This window comes from Prionailurus viverrinus, chromosome B3 (genome assembly GCF_022837055.1).
Source record: "Prionailurus viverrinus isolate Anna chromosome B3, UM_Priviv_1.0, whole genome shotgun sequence".
In the NCBI taxonomy this organism is placed as follows: domain Eukaryota; kingdom Metazoa; phylum Chordata; class Mammalia; order Carnivora; family Felidae; genus Prionailurus; species Prionailurus viverrinus.
This window is the reverse complement of record NC_062566.1, coordinates 47,165,578-47,184,785: the sequence shown is the minus strand read 5'-3', so window position 1 is coordinate 47,184,785 and position 19,208 is coordinate 47,165,578. Positions and strand designations below refer to the sequence as shown.

At 36.5% G+C, this 19,208-nt stretch overlaps 1 protein-coding gene and 1 pseudogene across 5 annotated transcripts in view; both read right to left on the bottom strand.

Moving 5' to 3' along the window:
- Positions 1–1,156: 1,156 nt before the first annotated feature.
- On the bottom strand, positions 1,157–4,670 carry LOC125168046 (NADH dehydrogenase [ubiquinone] 1 alpha subcomplex subunit 3-like; annotated as a pseudogene).
- A 252-nt stretch (positions 4,671–4,922) lies between these two features.
- ATOSA (atos homolog A) overlaps positions 4,923–19,208 on the bottom strand; it is a 115,610-nt gene continuing 101,324 nt past the window's right edge. For 4 of the 5 annotated variants that reach the window (XM_047861123.1, XM_047861122.1, XM_047861121.1 and 1 more), the window contains exons 10-13: positions 16,103–16,261; positions 11,595–11,663; positions 9,118–9,317; positions 4,923–5,929 (exon numbers count right to left, since the gene is read on the bottom strand). In XM_047861123.1, coding sequence (XP_047717079.1) covers positions 5,776–5,929; positions 9,118–9,317; positions 11,595–11,663; positions 16,103–16,261 — 582 coding nt within the window. In that variant the 3' untranslated portion in view covers positions 4,923–5,775. Of the gene's footprint in view, positions 5,930–9,117; positions 9,318–11,499; positions 11,664–16,102; positions 16,262–19,208 lie in introns of those variants that run through there. The other variant, XR_007152719.1, reaches the window with a different exon arrangement.

Below are 19,208 nucleotides of genomic sequence, written 5' to 3'. Positions count from 1 at the left end.
CTACTTATCTGGCCATCTCCTCTTAATCTCCTTTGCTGAATCTTTACTTGCCTCTTTCTTTTTATTAAGTTTGTTTATTTTTTGAGAGCAGGGGAGGGGCAGAGAGAGAAAGAGAGAGAGGTAAAGAGAGAGAGAATCCCAAACAGGCTCTGAGCTGCTTGAACCCACAAGCTGCAAGATCATGACCTGAGCCAAAACCAAGAGTCAGATGCTTAACCAACTGAACCATCCTGACACCCCTTTTCCTGCCTCTTAAAGGGAGGATTCTAACAGTTCTATCCTTGGATCCCTTCTTTTTCAAGTTTACACTCTCCAGATCACTTCCACCTCATAGGTTCAGCTGCCATCTATGTATTCCAGATCAGTGCTATGCAATAGAACTTTCCGTGATGATGGAAATATTCTCTATCTGTGCTACCAATACAATTGCTACTACCCATATTTGACTATCAAGCATTTTTTTGTTGTTGTTAACGTTTTATTTTATTTTTGAGACAGAGAGACACAGAGCATGAACGGAGGAGGGTCAGAGAGAGGGAGACACAGAATCTGAAACAGGCTCCAGGCTCTGAGCTGTCAGCACAGAGCCCGATACGGGGCTTGAACTCATGGACCGGGAGATCATGACCTGAGACGAAGTCGGCCGCTTAACCGACTGAGCCACCCAGGCGCCCTTGACTATCAAGCATTTAAAATGTGACTAGTACAACTGAGAAACTGAATTTTAAATTTTATATCATTTTAATTAATTAAATTAGCCACAGGGATTAGAATCACTGAAAAACCATATTAACAGAGATCCTCATTAGGTCTGAGGCAAGGTTCAAGTATTCATGTTTAACCAAAGCTCCCCTGGTGATTCTGATCCACACCTGCACAAGATTTTTCAGGCTTGGAACTTGGTAGGTGTAAAAAAGCTTTAAAAAGACCAGAGGTCTTTTAGAGGCTTAGGTGCACTAGCTCAAGAGTTTGTACAAGTCAAGGAAATAATGTTCCACCACATCCATTCCTCAAGCAGCTGAGAGAGGAAATCCACCTACATCGTTGCTGAGATTGTAGCAAGGATCAAGAACAGAATACATTTACCCCCTTGTGGCTGCATTTTGCATTTTATTGGCCAGAGGGGAGGCGGCCTCCTCTATGTCACCAGCAGTGCTCACAATTTCTTCAGCCACTCCAGGCCTGGATCTTGGGGTCCTGGGGGTGGCTGGGCATGTCGGGCATGTCCCCATCATCTCAGAGGGGCACTGGATAGTTGTAGGATGTGGCCTGGTCAATTATGGTGGCATATTTGATGAAGGGGCTAAGGATGGGCAGAATTGTAGCGAGGCCTCCTTAGTGAAAGATGCAACCGGCACTGGTTCCTTAGCCCAGGTATCCTCGAGGAAGGTGGCACCAGCTTATTTTTTTAAAGATGTTATTTTTAAGTAATCTCTATACCCAGTGTGGGGCTCAAAGTTAACCCTGAGATCAAGAGTTGCATACTCTACTGACCAAGCCAGCTAGATGCCCCAAGAACAGAATATACTTTTAATAAAAGGACGCTATAGGAAGAGCCTGGAAGATACATTCGGGAAGTCAACTGAGCCACTGAGTGCCACAACCCCTGAGGATAAATGGTGATTTCTGAGAGCTAAGCCCAGGGAACAAAGATTACCTGAATAGGTAATACAGGCCAGATAACTATAGAGAGCAGTTTCAACCACTTGAGTACTAGCAATGGAACTTAGAAATTGGAGGATGCCACTTCTCTAGGGACTGAGATGAGAGATCTTTATATGAATTGAAAATTCAGACAGGAAAATTTTGAATGAATTTAAAATAAGGATGAACAGTGGGGTCTAGAAGAGACTTCACAAACTTTCAACATTTTAAATCTCATAAAATATTTACCACAATGTATTTCTAAACTTTCCCTTAACTTTACTTGAGTGCCTCCTGACAGTATACTAAGTTGGATGGCCTCTGAGTTGGTTTAGGACATTCCTTCCTTCCTTCCTGAAGTCTTTTTAAGTCTTCCCCCCTCCCCCCCCCCAATGATTAATAGGCATGCCTTATATATGTCACTTATTACACACATATTATAAGCTGTATTGCCAAGAATATTGATGAAAAATATATTCTATGCCAGGCCATAAATACTAGTGGAAAGAATGGAAAAAGAGGCAAAATGCCCATGTAGTAGGGTGGAAAAGACATAAGCTTTAACTCAGATTTGATTCCTGATTCTTCTAACAGTGAGACTCTGGGCAAGCTCTTCAAGCTTCCTTTTCTTTCATTATAGAATATCTATACTCTCTGCAGTATGGCTGTAAGTATTAAATAACATATAAATTGTTTACAGTGCCTGGCACATTCGTAGTAGGCATTCACATGTTCTCTTCCTCCTCCCATTGTCCAAGTTTAAAATACATATCATCAACTGTACTTCCATAATAAAAATTTTTAGAAAGGACATCTTTTTCATAGATTATCCATGATAGAGTAAAAGGGGCTGATTCCAATGCACATATAGTTTTAGGAATTGAGAATGAATTCCTACCATGATGAAAAGCCTTCTTCCCATCTAGACTGACACTGTATTCCTAGATCTAGTAGACCATATGGGGTGTCAAATACCAAAAGTTTAACAGTGACCACCTCTGTAAAATGATAGCTACAAGGGTGAACAGAGAAAGGGACTTTTATGTTTACATAATTACGTAGTGTGAAAATTTTTATAATGAACATATATTGCATGAATTTTTAAAATTAAGTTTGAAAAAGGATCACCACTTGATTCACAAACCTAAGTAAGAGTGAAGATCCTTAGAACGAAGCCTTGAAAGAGAAATGCTTTCCTTTCTTTCGGGCTGGGAATGACAAAGACCTGGTCTGGGGAAATGGCAGGAAGAAGGAATCTTCTTTTGGATGCCTTCCATTCAGTCCCCACCCATTTCATCACTATTTTTTTTTCTTTTAACGTTTATTTATTTTTGAGACAGAGCATGAACGGGGGAGGGTTAGAGAGAGGGAGACACAGAATCTGAAACAGGCTCCAGGCTCTGAGCTGTCAGCACAGAGCCCGACGCGGGGCTCGAACTCACGGACCGTGAGATCATGACCTGAACCGAAGTTGGCCGCCCAACCAACAGAGCCACCCAGGCGCCCCTTCATCACTATTTTTAATTCTCATCAGATAAGAACATTCCCAAGGACTTTCTGCAGGTTGGTTGTGACTTGGAGTTCTTTTTCAAAGCAAATTATTAGTATGACTCATTGGGTTAGAGTGCAGAACTGTCAAGTGAGCCTGTGGTAAATGAGGAGATCCCCATTACCTACCACAGGTGGACAGGTTGTCTGCTGGTATCTTTACCTGCATGCCAACAGTCAATCTAGTGACATGGTCTATGAATACAAAGAGGCGTGATATGGCAAGAGTGGTAAAGACTCTGCCTGTGACAAAAGACAGGTAGGAAAAGAACTATTACAATAGAGATAGTGCCAGGGCAAGGGAGAGCAGACTTGTACTTGGTCACCATACCTGAAGTGGAAAAAACATGGGCATAAAAGACCCTAAGAAGAAGAGGGACAAAATGCCAGCATGTTTCCCTTGCCAGGAAGGGCACAGGATGCAACCAGATGTTGCAATCATCTTCTTGAAATTTTCTTTAAAATACCCAGAAATGAGAAAAACCATGTACTAGCAGTAATTCTAGAAAAGTTGCAGTGAGGTATCCACATAAGAAGACACCTCTATCCAACATATATTACTAATTTTTGGATTACTGGAGAGGTCAAAGAATAACTTTTTTTTTTTTTTTTAAAGCATTTTGATGGTTTAACTACTTGGTGTTTTCCAAGTTGCACTCAAAATTGTCAATATTTACTTTGGTCAAATGAGTAAGTCTAGATAGATATATTGGAATGCCAATTCCAAAAATCATATGACAGAATTTAAGAAGGCATATTATCAATACTCTCACTCTATTCTCTCACACAGACCCAGAAAGGTTAGAGGATTCCTGGAGTCAGTCCCATCAGATGCTATTAGAGCTAGAATTACAATCCCAACATTTTGGGTCCTAATTCCATGTTGTTTTCACAGCCTGAAAATCAAGAATAAGTCTTCAAAAATGTGTGCCATCGAAAACTTTTTTTTAGCTTTATGGAATGTAAGTGGCCTTTTCTCTTTGAGCTGGTATTTTATTTATTTACTTACTTGAGAGAGAGAGAAAGAGAATGCACAAGCGGGGGGGGGGGGAGGGGGGGAGTAGACTCCATGCTCAGCAGGGAGCTGGATGTGGGCTCAATCCCACACCTGGGATTATGACCTGAGCCAAAGTCTAAAGTCAGATGCTCAAGTGACGGAGACACCAGATGCCTCAGCAAGTATTTTAAAAGTTATTTATAAGAGGCTTCTTGCTGGCCACCCCACAGCCTGCAGTCACATACTCATCACTGGTCTGATTTCCCTTGAATAGTCTATCCATTATCTGGATCCCAATATAAGGACCTTCTCATCTCCAAAATTCCAAACCATTCACCTGGTCTTTGACTCCCAGGTCTCTTGGTGTGGCCTACTTGAGTAGTATGTATTCTCTACCTGCACTTGTTGCTTTGTACCAGCATTCCCAGTATCTGTGCCTTGTCATCTGATCTGCTGTTGCCCACTGTCCCTGCACAAACATCTAAAACCATTCTTCTTTTTAGGGGGATGGAAGGAGGGCTTTTGATGCATTCAATCAATTCCCTTCCTCAGTGGTTTTCCTATTGTGACCCTGAGCAAGAACATGATAAATTTCTTTGGGGAAGAGGCTCAAGACATCTTCCTTCCCCTCTTGTCAGCTGTAAAGCTAGAATGGAAACTGTCTGATGGTTATCAGAAATTCACTTAATCACATGAAGATCTCATCTAAAAATAAAAGCCAAATACACGTTTCTTTGTTTTTGCGTATATTTACAATATAAATATTAATTTGTTTTCAAAGTACATATTTTTTTTTAACAATTTGCAAAAGTTATCTAGCATGGGACAGCAATTTAATGTAAAGCTTCTGTAGTAGCAATTAAGGAAAAATAGAACTGTTTTGGGAGTAAGGAGTTCTAGAAGGAATATGAATGGGCATAATGATCTGAATTTGCAAAGGGAATGTGAAGCAGCTTAGTCCACGTTGCACTGCCAAAAACAGCAAGTTACAGGACTAGTATGTGAGATAGCAACCAGGATGGGATATTGTAAAAACTAAACCTTGGAGATATAAAAAGTACACATGCTTGCATAGTGCGTTAATCTTAAAGAAGCTCAACATTTCATTCTCATTTTCAATAAATTAAATGAATAGTACTTAAAACACATCACACACAAAATTAAAGACTTGTGCATATATTTTGGATTTCAACATTAATGTCAAAAATACATAGTATGATTTTACATAGGATTTGTGCTACATTAGAACACTAGAGACAAACATCACTTGAGTATTAAGGAAAACATTAAATATTAAATAACTGAGAAATAAAATGTGTAAACACTAATCTAATTGGGGAAGGGGGGGTTGCTATTGCAACACGTCCAATGAAGTGGTTTCAACAGTACAAAATGGATTAGGACATGAGTGTTTCCAGTCTACTTGGAATATGTGGATCTCATTCCAGGAATCCTTTAATAAAAACTGGTCCAGGATAACAGGAAAGGATCCACCCTCCTGGATGTTAATTGGTGCACTCCGTTCTATGCTAATTTTTACTTTCAAACTTGGGTACTGAGCGAACGCTTTAAATTGTCACTCCTTATCAACATCTTGGTGAAAACTGAGGGTTTGTTGGCGATTCAGTGTAAGATTTGAGTTCATACGCAGCACCGCTATCAACTTCCATTGACTTTCTAGAGAACAGGAGCCGTACATCTCTATGGAGGTAGATCTTTCCAGATTTAGAACTCTGGAACCTAAACAAACAAAAAGATGCATTATTTCAGGGAATGAGTCTTTAAAATAAATAAAGTTCAGTAAATTTTGAAAGCAAGAAGGAGTCTTGCTACCAATATTAAGAGTAACTGTTTAACAAGATACTTAGTCTTACATTGCTAAAGTATGTGCTGCTATTTAAGTGCCTCTTCCTTACTATTCCCTAAACATCCCATACTCCCTTTCCTTCTTACAATGTCAGAGATATTTTTTTATTTACATAATCTCTACATCCCATGTGGGGTTCAAACTCATGACCCTGAGATCAAGAGTCACATGTTCCTCTGACTGAACCAGCCAGGTGCCCCAGAGATGTTTCTTATTTCTATAAAGCTTGTTTCACATGTGATCCTTTTTTTTTTTAAATCTCTGACACCATAACACATGCACTTTCCCTTATCTACAATGTCAAGTTTCAGTTCACATCAGTCAATTATACTACATTTGGGCTTTGCAGCCCTAGCATCTTAGTCACACAGACTGCCTTATTTCATATAACTTGCCCTCCCCCAATTGTGAGTACATTAAAATGGATTCCACACTTGAGAAGTCACCACAGAAAATAATCAACTATTGAGGACAATTACTGCTATCATCAGTAATGGCTAGCTAATAAAGCCTAATCATCATTAAAAAGACAGAAATTTGTAGTGAAATGAAAATGGTTATCAATACTGTATATGGAACTGTATTCCCTGCTAATACCTGTAACATAATAAAGGGTGCTGGAGTCTTTTGTCATATAAACTTATCTGGCAGACATTCAAACATATCCTTTTGTGCTAATCTCTCTGGTTTACCCTTTGCATAGCAGAAATACTCTTTGGGTTTATGAATTTTACTCCTAAATTAGCTGAAAAATCTGGTGACCAGTTTTATGTGAGCTGAACGCCAGCTCACTCTTTCAATCTGTCTGAAGTTTTTTCACCTTCTCAATCTGAAGGAGAAAAATGAGAGCTTTGGGAAGTATACCATACTCATACATATATATGGTATACTTCCCAAAGAGGTTTCTTTACAGCATTTAAAGTATCTAATCACTCTGTGGGGATTATATAAAAGCTGGGGTAGTTCATGTTTACTTTGGAGAATGTTGGTTATTTATGGTGGTTAAACTTCAAGAGGAATGGTATCAAATGCAAGTTTAGAGAGAGTTGAATCTTATCCTAGCTTGGGCTGGGATCTATTCTTATGGTCTGCTATTTCATACCATTTCTCTTTTTAAAAAAGTCTTCAGAGTCTGTTTTCAGATTTTCATTCTCACAATCTGTATACATTCACATTAGGCTCATGTCAGGTAGTGTAGAGTTGGGTTTAAAAACATTGCTCCAGTTCAACATGTCCTTAGGATGTAGAACACCAGACAGAAGACCCCAGGATAAGCAGTACTATGTGGGAACCCATTAATAGACTTTTTCAAGTATGGGGTTAAGTGGACAGCTCAGTCTTCATGTACTCCTGATGACCACAAGGCAGGTCTCTTGAAAAAAAGCTGGAAGTCACCATTAGCAGCAGATTAAAGAGGTCTTCTGCCTGCGCCCTGGATGAGAGGTGCCTCCTCCTCATGAATAGGATCTTTGAAGTAAGGAGTTAGGCTAAAATGAATTACTGTCACTGATGTGGTTAAGAACTTACTATAAATAGCATCTGAAAATTACCAAGAACAAAGTTACAAGCAAAGGACTATTCAGCTCTCTCCCAACCAACAGATTTGCTCATTGCCTGAGAACTGCACTAGGATTTCAGGGCCACAACCTTACCCCAGGATACTGGCAACACAGACCTCAAGGGCAAACAAATGGTTTTTCAAAATCTAGTGCTGTGACCTGGGTAGTACAAGTTAGAGGAAAGGTATTTCTGATGGAATTACCAGAATATAAACTCTATGAGAAAAGAGATTTTCACACTGCTGTTTCCCTAGTACCCAGAAACATACTCAACACATAAATACTTGTTGAATGAATGAATGAGGGTTAAAAACTTCCCTGCCTGATACAGTAGCCACTAGCGACATGTGGCTACTGAGCACTTGAAATGTGGCTCGTTCAAACTGAGTTGCCCTGTTAGTATAAAACCTATACTTGATTTCAAATATTTAGTGCAATAAAAGAGCATAGAATAACTCATTCATAATTTTTATGTTGATTATATATTCAAATTACAACATTTGGGTATGTTGGGTTAAAGGAAATATATTAATCTTTCCTGTTTCCTTTTTAAAAATTTTTTTATTTCAGAGAGAGGAATATTTCAGAGTGGGGAAATGGGGGTAGAGAGGGAGAGGGAGAGAGAGACAGAGATTATTAGGTGGCTCCATGCTGTGCTGAGCATGCAGCCTGATGTAGGGCTTGATCCCATGACCTCTGGGATCATGACCTGAACTGAAATCAAGGTTGGACACTCAACTGACAGAGCCATTCAGGCACCCCAATCTTTCCTGTTTCTTATTTTTTTCTATCACTTTATTTTTATTATTTTTAAATTTTTTAAATACTTATTTATTATTGAGAGAGAGAGACAGGGCACAAGCAGGAGGCACAGAGAGAGGGACACCCAGAATCCAAAGCAGGCTCCAAGCTGTCAGCACAGAACCCAATGGGGGACTTGAACTCATGAACCATGGGATCATGACCTGAGCCGAAGTCAGACATTTAACCAACTGAGCCCCCCAGGCACCCCTCTTATCACTTTTTTTAAATGTGGCTACTAGAAAATACAGAACTACATATATGGTTCATATTACAGTATTTTTAAGATTTTATTTTTAAGTAATCTCTACACCCAACATTAGGCTCGAACTCACAACCCTGAGATCAAGAGTGTCATCCATGCTCTACAGACTGACCCAGCCAGGCGCCCCCGTATTACAATTCCATTGAACAGCATTGATTTAAAAATGTGCTTCACTGCCCCAGATATGTCAGAATTTGTTTTGATATAAAATATTTTACATTACATAGCTATAAATGAAAACTTCCTTAATTCAACAAGAAACAATGAATGAAGGAAGATGTGCTCTGTGTTTTCTGCATCTTGGCATATGAAAAGTTTCCAAATTAAGCAAATTCCTAGGGGGCACTGGTCTAGAGTGACACGTATTAAAATAAACAAAAAAATTTGGAGTTGTTCTTCTGAAGTAACATATTTTCATATTTATTTGAAACATTACCTCAGATGTATGAGGTAGCGCAATAACCGTTCTTCTGTATGTCGGATGTTCTCTTTATTAACGCTTCTCTTCATTTCTTGTTTAACAGGTACAGAAAAAGTTCTTTGTCGTAGGAATGTCTGATGATTAGCTGGCATATCTCGTAAGTCATATATCACAACAAACATCTTCACCACAGTCTTATTAGGGTTAAATAAGGTCTGAAGAAACAATATAAAAATTTTTCTTAAAAAAGTGATTTATTGAGTTGATGCAAAATAATTGTGCCAATAATAAAATAGACTTTTTAATAAGAAGTTAATCCCACTGGATATAATTTAGTTTTGGGAACTAAAGTTAATAACATTTTAGAAGTTTATGAAAAGATATTCACTATTTTAAAAAAACGGTTCAATTTATTTCCTGTAACAAATCAAAATCTTTAGTCACAAATTTCCTATTAGACAATATAAACTTTTACTCCTTGTTCAGATTTTTACAAATGCTTCCACTAAAGTAAGCAAAATACACCCTTACTGGATTAAAAAATTCCAGTTCACTTATTTCAAACATTAGCTTTATTAAAGTGTGTCAAACCCAAAGTACTCAAAACAGAATGTTAATTTTCATCACATTTTGATAAGTAAATAGAAATTGTTTTAAAATTAAAAAGCTAGGTAAAACTAGACTTTTTGGTATACTAGGTATGTATAGTTACTATAAAATTAAAAACATGTTCTAAAAAAAGAGAATTTTTCTTATTTGGAAATTTTTCCAAGTTTAGAAAATAAGTTACCAAGTAGACTAAATAATACTTCATGTTCTCACAGTTGGATTCATTTCAAAAACTGTAGTGTAAAATCATCAATATTATAATAGACCAAAATATGTACCCTTAGTTAAGACTGAATTAAATTCAATTGATACTTGGCTATTAATAACCAGAGGAATATTATTTTTTAAAGTACTAATTTTTAAACAAGATCCCAAGCTGCTGATCTGACTTTAACCAAATTACCAACACATCAATAGGTAACTTGGTGCCCGTGCTTTCAGAAGCTCATCCGTGGCACTGGACATCACTCACTGAATCAAAATGAGAAATATATCAATATTATGATCCAACTTTTGAAATCTAGTGAGTCTTAAGATTAAGGCTAATACATTCAACAACCACAACAACTAGCAAGCTAAAAGTTCAAACCATGTTGATAAATAATTAAACTATATAAGGAATGAAAGACACACCTAAATTTCAGATTTAAAATTAATCATTAAAGTTGGTAGTCCTCAAACAAAGGGGTATGAACGTGCTGCCTTGGGATTTATGCCTCATTATTATGACAACTGATAGCTAGCTTTTCCATGCTTTCACATGAACTACATAGCCAAGGGCAAGAAAACAAGATGATTATCACTCTTTTTAGTTCAAGAAATCCATTTAACATAAAAGTCTTACTTTAATATGCAATGATTCTTCCTCAGTGAAATTATATATATATACATATATGTATATATATATATATATGTATATATTGCAATATGTGCACACAAATATATCACATAATACCATGTTTCATCCCTGTGTGATGTGAACTAAGCAAATGTACAGAAGACTCTTTGATGTATTTGAACAGTAGTGATGAGTAAAAGTGGTCTGGTGAAGCATTGATCACATTGAGGCCAAAAGGCATAAAAAGGCTTGTTGAATTAGACCAGATCCTGAGTATAAGGAACTTAGCTAGACTTTTTGTTTTTTTTTTAATTTCAACTTTCTTGAGGTATAACTGACAAATATCAGTTAGATTCTTGTCAGTCTGCTAGAGCCAGCTTTATAATATACTTTTGGGCATGTAAGATTATCCTGGGTCTGACTTGGAGATGAACCCAATTGTAAACTGGCCTTGATATCAAATTACTCGTCTGAAAAACCAAGACCAACGATGATGAAGGACTGCTTTGGGCTCAAGGAATTCTCCTGAGCCAAAACTAGATCAACACCTACACCAAAAGGAAAGATGCTTTCTCTGCCCTCACATCTGTCAGACTACATTTCTACTTGGTGTAACCATTTTAGTAGGTTAATTTAGAAATTATTACACCAGGGATAATATAATTTTGTTTCTCAAGTTTTCCTGCCAAAGCAATACTAGCATTTGAAGTTTCCTTTTAAATAGGTCAATCTCAGTCTGACTAACTATATTAAATAGAAGGAACTAGTAAAGTTCTAATTACATTGAAAATAGCTCTATTTAAGTTACGTAAACTGTCATATACTATTTTTCTAAAGCATTCACCTTGATTAGATTATTAATGTTTTCCTTTTATGGAGGTCCCCACATGGCCATTCCTGGGGCAGAGCAGGGAAACTCCAAAGAAAGCTGCAGCCCCACTGTTACTTACCAAAGTTGTTGCAGCAGCAGTAGCAGGAGAAAGGGCTAAGTTCTATATGTATGTGAGAGAATGATTATTGCAATTGTAGACTATAAAACACATACCACTTGTATTGTTCCTGAAGGAGGTACTCGATAACCCCTTTTACCAAGGGACTCTAAAGTAATCACACCCTTGAAATAAAAGAAGACAAATTGAGTACAAACTGATGCATATGTATATGAAAGGCTAAAATAAGTATAATAAATCATGTAACTACTAAAATTTTAGAATTCTATTTGTATGCAAAAACATTCCCATCAATAGATACATTCTGAGTATGAAATATTGAGGGTCCCACCCAAAAGGAAACAATTTACTGTTCTTCCTGCAGATGTTGAAATAAATAACATTACACTGTTTGAAATTTCCATTAAGATATACAATATAGAAGTTCCTTAAAAAGGAAATACAATTAGAAGACAGGATTATTTTCTTGTATCATGTGGAAAGAGAGAAATGAAAAAGCAACTAATTTATTGTTCTTTGGACATACAAAAAGTAAAGAATGCAGAAGGGTCTAAGTCTTAGCCAATAGTGAAGTAAATTCTTTAGTCAGTGAGTTAAATTACATATATGGATTTCTGACTAGAGATAGACCAGCATAATCGGCATCACCTATAAACTTGTTAGAAATGCACAATTTATGGCTTCTCCCTAGATCTATCAAATCAAAGCTGTAGTTTTAAGATCCTCCAGATGATATCATATGTACATTAAAGTTTAAGAAGTACTATACTTCCCTATACTAGAGAACATAGTTTTCTGAGAAGGATGTTCTAATCACTACAGAAACCCAAACAACGGGAAGCACGTATAAATTAAAACAAGGAAAGCTAGAATTGAATATATGCAAGTTTCTAGAGAGCTAAGATGACCAAACGACCACAGGTGGTAACTGTGATATTTAATTCTTAGAAAGGGGGCTGTTTCATTGGTTTTAACTGGGGAAATAGTTTCGAGTAGTTAAGTAGAATAAATGCATGCTCTGCATTTCATATCCCATCATTTTACATTGTACATGACCAAACATGTCAACTGAAGTAAATATAAAACAGGACTGTCCCATCAGACATTTTTGCTGGATTTGTAAGAAAGACCAGGGTTGGTGGGTAAAAAGAAAAAGTGCACAAAGGTGAAAAGGAAAGCCAGACTCTGCTATGTGAATCAAATGCCATCCTTAGACTGTTAAATTAACATATTAATATTAGGAAATGTTTGTGGAAATGGGCACTGAAAGGACATATGTTGTTCTTGTCTAATGTGATTTACCGCGTGGTCATTTAAAGCATAAAAACAGCATATTAACAAACTGCATCTCTAACCAAAATAATAATGAAGCTTTAACAATTTCTTATGATCTGCTTTATGTGAAAAATGCTGTGGCATATAATGCCCCTCTTCTTCCTAGTTCCAGGAAAAAAAAGTAAAATATATCCAAATAATGGCTACCTTTCATAATCACATTGCTATAGGCAATACATTACTGTTCTTTCCTTGCCTCCTTCCCCTAAATACGTATAAGAAAACTGGTGGGGCAAAAACTACTACTACCAAGCCTATGCTTATTTCCTTTGATACATACAATTCTAATAGTTTTCAGAACATGGTAGCAATAATTAAATCAATTTATAAAGAGAGTATGTGTATTTTTAAAACTTTATAGGTTAAGCCAACACTTCACAACCATCTCTAAGCAACGTAAGATCAGTAGGGGCACTAGCAAATTACAAATTTTAGACAGAAATTGGGAAATTATTTGGAATTTTATTATTTATTATTGTAATTTTAAATAACTTAATTATTTAATAATTATTTTTAAAAATTAAATTTATTTTAGTTGGTCAGAATATTCATGTTTCTACCTATAAAAGTTACTGTACTTATTGTATTTATTTTCTTAAGGTTTATTTATTTTGAGACAGAGAGAAAGCACAAGCAGGGGAGGGGTCAGAGAGAGAGGGAGAAAGGTGGGGAGAGAGACAAAATCCCAAGCAGGCTTCCTCTGTCAGTGCAGAGTCCATTGTGGGGCTCAATCCTACCACCCTGAGCCAACGCTTAACCAACTGAGCCACCCAGGTGCCCCAAAAGTTACTTTATTTAACATAAAGAAGAAAAATACATTTTGTCTGGTATTTAAGGATGGAAAAGAAAGATGAAGATAAACAGAATTAAACTCTTACACAAAAACTCCACAAATTACTCTGCTATAGAGAATATGCATGCAGTAAGTAAAACTGAAAGAAGTTTATCTTAATTTGGTGAATTACAAATAGAGAAAGATAACATATGGTCTTGTTAATCTGATGATAATTGAAGTCGTACCATGAATTTACCACTGGCATGCCTTCTTTAGACCATTCTACCTGGTTCCACCATTCAATAGTTTCTAAACAGTGACAAGTTGCTATGTAACAGTTGGAGAACATTTTTACCAGTGATACCCAAATTGGAGAGAGATATTATGTGGCTTTTTGAGTTAATCTTTAATGAATTATTTCATGAAAAGTCCTGTACCAGTTCTATATCACAAAAACAGAATTTTTTGTACATAATATTATCTTTTGTGAGTCATTTGTATTATTTGTGATGAGAGGTCCCAAGGTAACAAGTAGGAATTTGGTATCTCAGTTCTGCTGGTCTGTAATATATATTATCAAAATGTGATCAGTCCTTTAAAAACACACTAAACTACAAGAATGTAAATAAGATTCCCTAAATAAATAGGATTAATTTTATTAATTTATAGTAGGAAAGATTTGTGGTCTAAGATTTGGACTGGGTCATTTGCAAAAGGAACCCATTCCTAATGAATAAACTAACTTAGAAAAAATTTAATTACAAAATGGAAAGTTTACCGAAGAATATTATCAAAGAAAAGTAAGTCAGGGATTCTTTAATGTTTGCTTATTTTTGAGAGAAAGAGAGAGAGAGAGGGAGGGAGGGAGGGAGGGAGGGAGGGAGGGAGGGGGAGGGGCAGAGAGAGGGAGACAAAGGATCTGAAGCAGGCTCTAGGCTGTCAGCCCAATGCTGGGCTCAAATTCACAAGCTGTGAGATCTATGGCCTGAGCCGAAGTTGGATGCTTAACTGAGTAAGTCAGGGATTCTTAAAGGACAGACAAACTCAACTCAATAACCTGATTTCATACTCTTTCTGGTATCTATTCAAAAGTTATAACCATTTGTGTGTACTTTCTAGAGAGAGTGACAAAACTCTTTATCATTTAATCCTATCTTTTTAGATGTCAACCAAGGTCAAGATAAATGCTGTTCTACTCTTTAAAAAGCATAGTTCAAATTCTCTCTTCCTTGTTAATTTCACTCAAAAATATTTATTTGAGCTGATTTCAGTCATTCACTCTTTTATCTTGTTTCTAACCCACCTTAATGGTCATTGGGGGCTTTTACATTAATGACAGATTACAATAAATGAGCAGACACCATTATGTTTTCTCATTCGAAGTATGAAACACTGAAGTATGAAGCTCTTCATTTTACTCTTAAAATGGAGTAAGGCTAAAACAACTTTCCTTAAGCAAACAGGGCCAACAATGAGTAGGCTATATTTAAGTCCCTAAAAATGTGTAACTTCCTTTCCTTTGTTGTCTATTACATAGATTTCTCTTTTCACAACCTTTAGTTCTTTCTTGAAAATCTAGAAGGTTGTGGAGAAGGATATTAGAGGAAGCAATTGGGCCAAGTGGGAAGCTAGAAAATTCAAACAGCAAGGCCAGGGCTGTATATTTCTATAACTATAGCAGTCTGTATTTCTCAAAGTAAGACCTAACATGAAAACACAGATGTGACCCCTTATTTGAGACCATTACTGTAAACTATGTATAGACTTGCAGGGTTAGCCACTTCTCTTTGTCTTTTGTAAAAGGGCTGATACCAAACATGCACCAAAACTCAGTACCATTTTTGCAGTTAAAGGCTTATTTTATTCTCAAGTGATCAGAATAACAAAATGGGAAAGACGTAATCATGGGATCACTGAGTCAAAACTGTGCTTTTACTTAGCTATCCTACTCTCCACTAGAAAATTAGTGTGGAAAACAGAAATAGCTAGTATTCTAAACAACTCTAGGATTAGAAAAAAAATGGTCTCAAAACAAACAGCATAAAGAGAGTGAAAGAGTCTCACTGAAGACTTAATAACTCACCAAATCTTTACCTAAATCTTCCTGAAATGAGGATCACATGTGAAGGCAACACTTATGGGACCAGAGTATATAGTAAGTACTTGAGAATTTGTCTGAATTCAGCAAGATATGAAATCATAGTGTCACTAATAAAAGTTTTATCATGTTTTTAAATCACATAGAAACAAGAAAATTTTCAGCAGATCCTCAAATGCAAAAGAGGATATTTGTTGTTAGAGCTAGCTCAGGAAGAAGTTGTGAGATAACATGTCAGTACTTTTGTTTCTATTCAGCCTTCAATTTTCTCTTAGGAAATGCTTTATATTTTCAAGTATTACCACAATGCAGTATTAAATTTCTTTAAATTTAAAGACACTTGCGATTTAATTGGTTGATTTTAGCAGACAGAGACAATTTTTTAAAATACTTGCCATATAAGGAGAGGGAGCATTATCATCTGAAACACTGTAGAATGACACTTCAACTGGAAGAGTCAAATGTGTGGGGCAGAAAATACCACTTGCCCCTACCTCAGCAGTAAAACCATCAACAATGCCAAGAGGATCTAAACGATAGTTCAAGACAGATTCCTGGAAGACAAAATAAATTTTAAGAAACAAATTTTAGAAGTTAACACATTCATTTCTTTTTTCATTTAAAGAAAAACATTACTATGATTTCTGGTACCAAAAAAATAGTTGCTACTCAAACAGAATCCAACAATATGTTAAAAAAATCATTTCTCACTATCAAGTGGGATTTATTCCAGGAATGCAAGGATGGTTCAGTATTTGAAAATCAATAAACATGATAGTCACTTCAATAAGAAAAAAGATAAAAATTATATGATCATTTCAACAGATGCAGAAAAAGCGTTTGATCAAGTACAATATCTATTCATAATAAAATCCCTCAACAAAGTAGGTTTAGAGGGAACATACCTTAACACAATAAAGGCCTTAAATAAAAACCCACAGCTAAAATCATACTCAGTGGGGAAAAACTGAGAGCTTTTCCCCTAAGATCACGAACAAGACAAGGGTGTCCACTCTGAAGTCCTAGCAACAGCAATCAGACAACAAAAAGAAAAAAAGGAATCCAGATTGGTAAGGAAGAAGTAAAATTATCACTCTATGCAGATGACATGATCCTGTATTTAGAAAACCCTAAAGACTCCACCAAAAAAACTACAAGAACTGATAAATGAATTCAGTAAAGTCTCAGGATACAAAATCAGTGTGCAGAAATCTGTTCCATGTCTATATACTAATAAGGAAGCAGGAGAAAGAGAAATTAAGAAAACAATCCTACTTAAAATTGTACCAGAAATAGTAAGATACCTAGGAATAAACCTAATCAAAGAGGTAAAAAGACCTATACTCTGAAAACTATAAAACAATGATGAAAGAAATTAAAGAGGACACACAAGAAATGAAAAGATATTATGTGCTCATGGATTGGAAGAGCAAATATAGTTAAAATTTCTATATTACCCAAAGACATCTGCATATTTAATGCAAACCCTATCAAAATAACAACAGCATTTTTCACAGAACTAGAGAAAAAATACTAAAATTTATATGAAACCCTAGAAGACCCCAAATAACAAGAGAAATTTTTTAAAGTTTATTTTAAGAAAGAGTGCAAGCAGGGGAGGGGCAGAAAGGGGAAGAGAGAGAGAATCCCAAGCAGGCTCCACACTATCAGTGTGGAGCCCGATGTTGACTCAAACCCATGAACTGTGAGATCATAACCTCAGTGGAAATCAAAAGTTGGACACTTAACTGACTGAGCCACCCAGGTACCCCAACCAAAACAATTTTGAAAAAGAAAAGCAAAGCTGGAGACATCATAATTCCAGACTTCAAGTTATATTACAAAGCTGTAGTCATCAATATAGTATGGTACTGGCACAAAAATAGACACAATAGATCAATAGAACAGAATAGAAAACCCAGAAATAAACCCCCAACTATACGGTCAATTAATCTTTGACAAGGGAGGAAAGAAAATCCAGTGGGAAAAAGACAGTCTGTTCAACAAATGGTGTTGAGAAAACTAGACAGCTACATATGAAAGAATTAAAGTGGACCACTTCCTTACATCATACACAAAAATAATTCAAAATGGATTCAAGACCTAAATGTGAGACACCTAAAACCATAAAAATACTGGAAGAGAGCACAAGCAGTAATGTCCCTGATGTAAGCCACAGCAATATTTTTCTAAATATGTCTCCTGAGACACGGGAAATAAAAGCAAAAATAAACTATTGGGGCTACATCAAAATAAAAAACTTCCGCACGGCGAAGAAAACAATCAACAAACCTAAAAGGTAACTTAATGAGAGAAGATATTTGCATACGACATATATGATAAAGGATTAGTATCCAAAATATACAAAGAGCTCACACAACTCAACACCCCAAAAAAAATAATCCAACTAAAATACGGGCAGAAGATATGAACAAGCACTTCTCCAAAGAAGTCATCTAGGTAGCCAACAGACAAATGAAAAAATGCTCAACATCCCTCATCATTAGGGAAATGCAAATCAAAACTACAATGAGATATTGCCTCACACCTGTCAGAATGGCTAAAATAAAAAGCATACACAATAAGTGTTGGCAAAAATGTAAAGAAAAAGGAACTCTCTTGTACTCTTGGTGAGAATCCAAACTGGTGTAGGCACTGTGGTGAACAGTATGGAGGTTTCTGGGGTGTCTGGGCAGCTCATTCGGTTAAGCCTCCAAATTCAGCTCAGCTCATGATCTCACAGTTTGTGGGTTTGAGCCCCATGCTGGGCTCTGTGCTGACAGCTCAGAGCCTGGAGCCTGCTTCAGTTTCTGTGTCTCCCTCTCTCTCTGCCCCTCCCCTGCTTGTGCTGTTGATTCTCCCGCTCTCAAAAAATGTTAAAAAACAAATTAAGAAAGAAAAAAACAGCATGGAGGTTCCTCAAAAAGTTAAAAACTAGAACTACCCTACAATCCAGTAACCACACTACTAGATATGTACAGAAAAGATACAAAAACACTATTCAAAGGGATACATGCACCCCTGTGTTTACAGCAGCATTATTTACAATCACCAAATTATGGAAGCAGCCTACAATACATGAATGTAAGATATAGGGTGTGTGTGTGTGTGTGTGTAAGTATCTATACACATACACACAGTTATACTGCTACATATATATATACATATACATATATATATATATATATACTGCTACACATACACACACACACACACACACACACACACACACACTGAAGTATTATTCAGCCATATAAAAGAATGAAGCCTTGGCATTTGCAACAACATAGATGGAGCTAGAGAGTATAATCCTAAGCAAAATAAATCAATCACAGACAATTACCGTATGATTTCACTCATGTAGAATTTAAGAAACAAAACAAACAAGTAAAGGAAAAAGCATTAACCCAAGAGCGTTAACCCAAGAAGCAGACTCTCATCTATAGAGAACTGATGGTTACCAGAGGGGAGGTGGGTGGGGGGATGGGTGAAATAAGTGAT